Source organism: Gymnoscopelus microlampas (assembly GCF_963454915.1).
Source record: "Gymnoscopelus microlampas genome assembly, chromosome: 9".
Lineage (NCBI taxonomy): Eukaryota > Metazoa > Chordata > Actinopteri > Myctophiformes > Myctophidae > Gymnoscopelus > Gymnoscopelus microlampas.
The window spans coordinates 43,454,622-43,459,223 of NC_139946.1; the positions used below are offsets into that span (position 1 = coordinate 43,454,622).

The 4,602-nt window shown below is 44.2% G+C and overlaps 1 protein-coding gene across 1 annotated transcript; it reads left to right on the forward strand.

Annotated features, from left to right (window-relative positions):
* Nucleotides 1–2,133: 2,133 nt before the first annotated feature.
* Nucleotides 2,134–4,248, forward strand: LOC311051851 (uncharacterized protein). The gene is made up of 2 exons (XM_084066518.1): nucleotides 2,134–3,005; nucleotides 3,856–4,248. Exons 1-2 carry the CDS (start codon nucleotides 2,225–2,227, stop codon nucleotides 4,173–4,175), a joined length of 1,101 nt encoding a protein of 366 aa, XP_083922644.1. The 5' UTR covers nucleotides 2,134–2,224; the 3' UTR covers nucleotides 4,176–4,248.
* The last annotated feature ends 354 nt before the right edge of the window (nucleotides 4,249–4,602 follow it).

Here is a 4,602-nt window from a genome sequence, read left to right on the forward strand (position 1 = left end):
GTTCTCAACATTTTTATGAGAGTGTACAAATGGAACCAAATGGACCTTTAGGCTACGGGTCCATTTGGTTCCATTTGTCCACTTTCAGAGTTACACACCCGTAAGGGTCCATTTGGTTCCATTTGTACACTTTCAGAGTTAGGGGTCCAGGGGTCCTGTAAGGGGCCATTTGGAACCTCCTCAAGGAACCATGAGGGTACCTGGACCACACTTTGAGACCCACTGGTGTAGCAGAGTGTTTCCAGTGAGTCAACATGCAACAATATCAGCACCCTGACTCTGTTTGACCAGAATGGAACAGAGCCTTCATTAGTATCATTGTTAACACCTGTGAAGGAAGTAAGGAAGAGGCCCACATTTTTGTTTACAATATGGCTGCTGTGCAGAGAGCATGTTTATAGATGAAATGTTGTTTCTACAAAGAAAAGTGTTTAATTGAATGCAGTTTTAGTGTCCAAGTGTAACACATGACCCTCCTCTCCACAGCAACAGTCAGGGTGATCGTTGTGGTGGGGGTGGTCCTAATAGTCATAGCAACAACACTGGCCATCTTCTTTGTTGTCAAGAGGAAGAACACGCCCACCCACCCAACATCGTTCCCCTGACGTCAACCAATCACAGCACAGCAGCACCAGCAAGCCAACCCGATCCGTCTGCCAATCACAACGACCCTGATCTACGCGTCTGTCGTCCACACCAATCAGACGAGGGCTGATGTTGTTAGAACTTTTGTTTCCACACATTTCGCTTGTTTCCATTTCCTATTCACTCAACTCACTACCATCATTTGCTCACATTTGCATACATTCCCTACTATGTTATAACAACCGATAGCAACCACAACAATCACATACATAGCACAAATCACACACATCACACAGACCAACAATCCACCTTCTGCCATAACATAGCCTGCCCTGACAAACCTGCATCCCAAAAACATCCAGCCACTGCCAACGCTCGATCTTCAAAAATCTTGAACATTAGTGAAGATTTTTAAAGCAAATCTTTGATTCTGGGGATCCCTGGTACAACATGTTTTAAGATGGGTGTCCGCGGCCAAATATGTATCAATTTGGGGATCCCTTGACGTGAAAAGGTTTGAGAACTACTTGTATAGAGCCCTTGGGAATACCGTCAACTAAGTCATTATTTTTAAACATAATATCTCCTGATATGAAAAAGCAGGTCAGGTCGAGAAATGTCACCTTGCATGGTAACTTTGGTCAGTGAATGTCTCTGAAATATGTAGGCATTCTCTCTATCTTGACTCTTACGTGATATTGATTCCTTTACGGCACGATCAATCACCGTGGTAACTTCAGTGTCACGTATGTTACAGATAGCCATCATTCAAACCATAGGTGGCAACAGGAGGCAAGGACAGGAAGGGACTCAATGTCTGCACTGTCCAGCTGGTCTGGTGTCCTCCACAGGCATGTTGTCTCTGCAGGCAAAAGTCTGAATGCTGTTTAGAGCTGGCAATGCATTGTCTATAATAACAGCATTCTCCCACTAATTGTTAAGTGAACTATTGAGCTTATCTTTAGTGCCCCCCCCCCCCCCCCCCCCCCCACACACACACACACACACACACACACACACACACACACACACACATACACAGTACAAACACACACACACACACACACACACACACACACACACACACACACACACACACACACACACACACACACACACACACACACACACACACACACACATTTAACATCTTTATTTGCGTTCACATTTAACAAGAAGTTCTTGAATATTGCATATTGTTCATAGTGGCCAAAATGATTACTGAAATAGTGCACACAAAGTGACGATAATAGAGACTACAGGAGGATTAGGCTATCTGACGCCGCCTAGATACAATATAGTTCAAAGAGCTATTGACCCTAAACAGTATAACAAACAAGTTGTACTGTTGAGGATTAAAGTATCTAAAACACAGAGACATTAAAGTGTGTTCTGCATGTGAACTGAACGTTTTCACAGGAAACACTAAGCAGAATTACTGAATGAATGAGGAACTGACTTCAACCACAACTGCCTGGTTTCCAGTCAGCCTCACTGACAGACTGACGCACACAGACAGTGAGAACGCACAGAGAGACGGACAAAGAGACAGCTCAGAGAGAAATAGAGATCGACACAGAAACAGGAGACGGCTCAGAGAGACAGTTATAAAAAAGACACCAAAACAGTTCAGATCAGAATGTCTGGGATCAAAGGGATTCAACTGGTTTTAATTCTGCTGCTTGGAGTCGACAACTCTCTACTGGACCGAGTCACCCTGTACGGGAGATCTGGAGATACTGTCACTCTGCCATCTAATGTGTTACCTGGATATACTGGCTGTGGGTCAACTACGTGGCTTTATGCCGGAAAAGACAACACAGCTGTTGAAGTGGCTGAGCATGGTCAGTTTAAAAGTCATCTAAACCCATCTAAAACAAGCAGAATGAGTTTGGCGTCTAACTGTGATCTGACTGTTAAAGATGTCACAGCTGAAGATGTTGGTACTTATACCTGTCGACAATTCATAAATGAAAAACTAACTGGAGACGATAAAGAAAGCGAATTGTTTGTACTGAACATCACCAAAGGAAACAGAGGGAATGGACAGACACTGACATGTTCTCTGTTTGGACAAGATCCAAACGGTGACTATCACACTCTGAGCTGGAAGAATGAGGACGGTACCCCAATAACAGACAACTCTCAGAACCGTGGATGTTCTATCACTCTGACCAGCAGCCAACACGACCTGAACAACAAGTTCACATGTCTGGTGGCTGATAGGGAAGAAAACGTGAAGATAACCATTGACTTCCCAGGAGACACGAAGACACCGACAGAAACAACCAAAACTCTACCTGATGCTTCCGCTGGAACACCACCTAAAACTACGACTCACACCTCCACCCAGCCTCTACCTGATGCTCCCGCTGGAACACCACCTAAAACTACGACTCACACCTCCACCCAACTAGCAGGTAGGTGGGGAGTTAACTAACTCCATGTTACATCTGAGTCTACATTGCATTACAACTGACCCCGTAGCGTACAGGCCTACTAGCCAATGATTTTATTTTAAACATGTTTTTTAAAGCAATCTATAATGTGTATGATTGCCTATAACCACACTACACTACTACTATTTAGTCAACTAAAACTAGACTAAAAGTAAAACATTTCAGTTGACAAAAAAAAAAGTTGACAAATTAAATGGGACCACACTCCCTTCACGAGATACAGGAGGCAGAGATAATATTGGAAAGAAATTGGATCGGGCCTCTTACTTACTTCCTTCACAGGTGTTACCAATGATACTAATGAAGGCTCTGTTCCATTTAGTGTAGCACAGTGGTTCTCAATTCTTTTTATGAGAGTGTACAAATGGAACCAAACGGACCTTTAGGCTACGGGTCCATTTGGTTCCATTTGTCCACTTTCAGAGTTACACACCCGTAAGGGTTCGTTTGGTTCCATATGTACACTTTCAGAGTTAGGGGTCCAGGGGTCCTGTAATGGGCCATCAAGGAACCATGAGGGACCACACTTTGAGACCCACTGTGTAGCAGAATGTTTCCAGTCAGTCAACATACAACAATATCAGCACCCTGACTCTGTTTGATCAGAATGGAACAGAGCCTTCATTAGTATCATTGTTAACACCTGTGAAGGAAGTAAGGAATAGGCCCACATTTTTGTTTACAATAAGGCTGCTGTGCATAGAGCATGTTCATAGATGTGTAGACAACACAACGTTGTTTCTACAAAGAAAAGTGTTTAATTGAATGCAGTTTAGAGTCCAAGTGTAACAAATGACCCTCCTCTCCACAGCACCAGTCATGGTGATCGTTGTGGTGGGTGTGGTCCTAGTAGTCATGGCAACAGTGCTGGCCATCTGCTTTGTGGTCAAGAGGAAGAACACGCCCGCCCACAACGTCGTTCCCCTGACGTCAACCAATCACAGCACAGCAGCACCAGCGAGCCAACCCGATCCATCTGACAATCACAACGACCCTGATGACAGCCTGACCTACGCGTCTGTCGTCCACACCAATCAGACGAGGGCTGCGGTGGGGGGAGGAGCCAAGACACACGATGATGGCAACGATGAAGATGAGGTGACCTACGCTACCGTCAAACCTCGTTCTTAAAACTTGTGGTTCCAAAGTGTGGGGTCCGGGGACCCCCATGGGTCCTTGAGGGGGGTTCCAGAGTTCATAACTCCATCCCGGGTCCGCCGCAGCTTAAAACTTGCGCTATATCGTGTATTTTTATTTTTATTTTTATTTTTTGGTGAGATCTGACGTTCATAGTGACAGGTACTATGCAACGTGTTTGTCTGAAAATACACATTTTATGCAATATGTAGTGGGGGTCCCTGCTTCATCTCTCTGGCCTGAAAAACTTTGAAGGTCCCTGCCTTATACCGTATATATGTATATAGATCTAATGTTTGTATTATACAGAATGGATGATGTGATATTTTATCTGTTATTTCATCCACTTGTTTAGGATGTTGTCATCATTATGAATATTTGTGGGGATGTCCGATATTATCGGCCTCCCGATATAATCGGC

Excerpts from the sequence above, each read along its gene's own strand:
- LOC311051851 (XM_084066518.1), top strand. The coding sequence starts at position 2,225 with ATGTCTGGGATCAAAGGGATTCAACTGGTTTTAATTCTGCTGCTTGGA. Across the intron at positions 3,006-3,855 it reads CACCTCCACCCAACTAGCAG|CACCAGTCATGGTGATCGTT; the intron begins GTAGGTGGGGAG and ends TCCTCTCCACAG.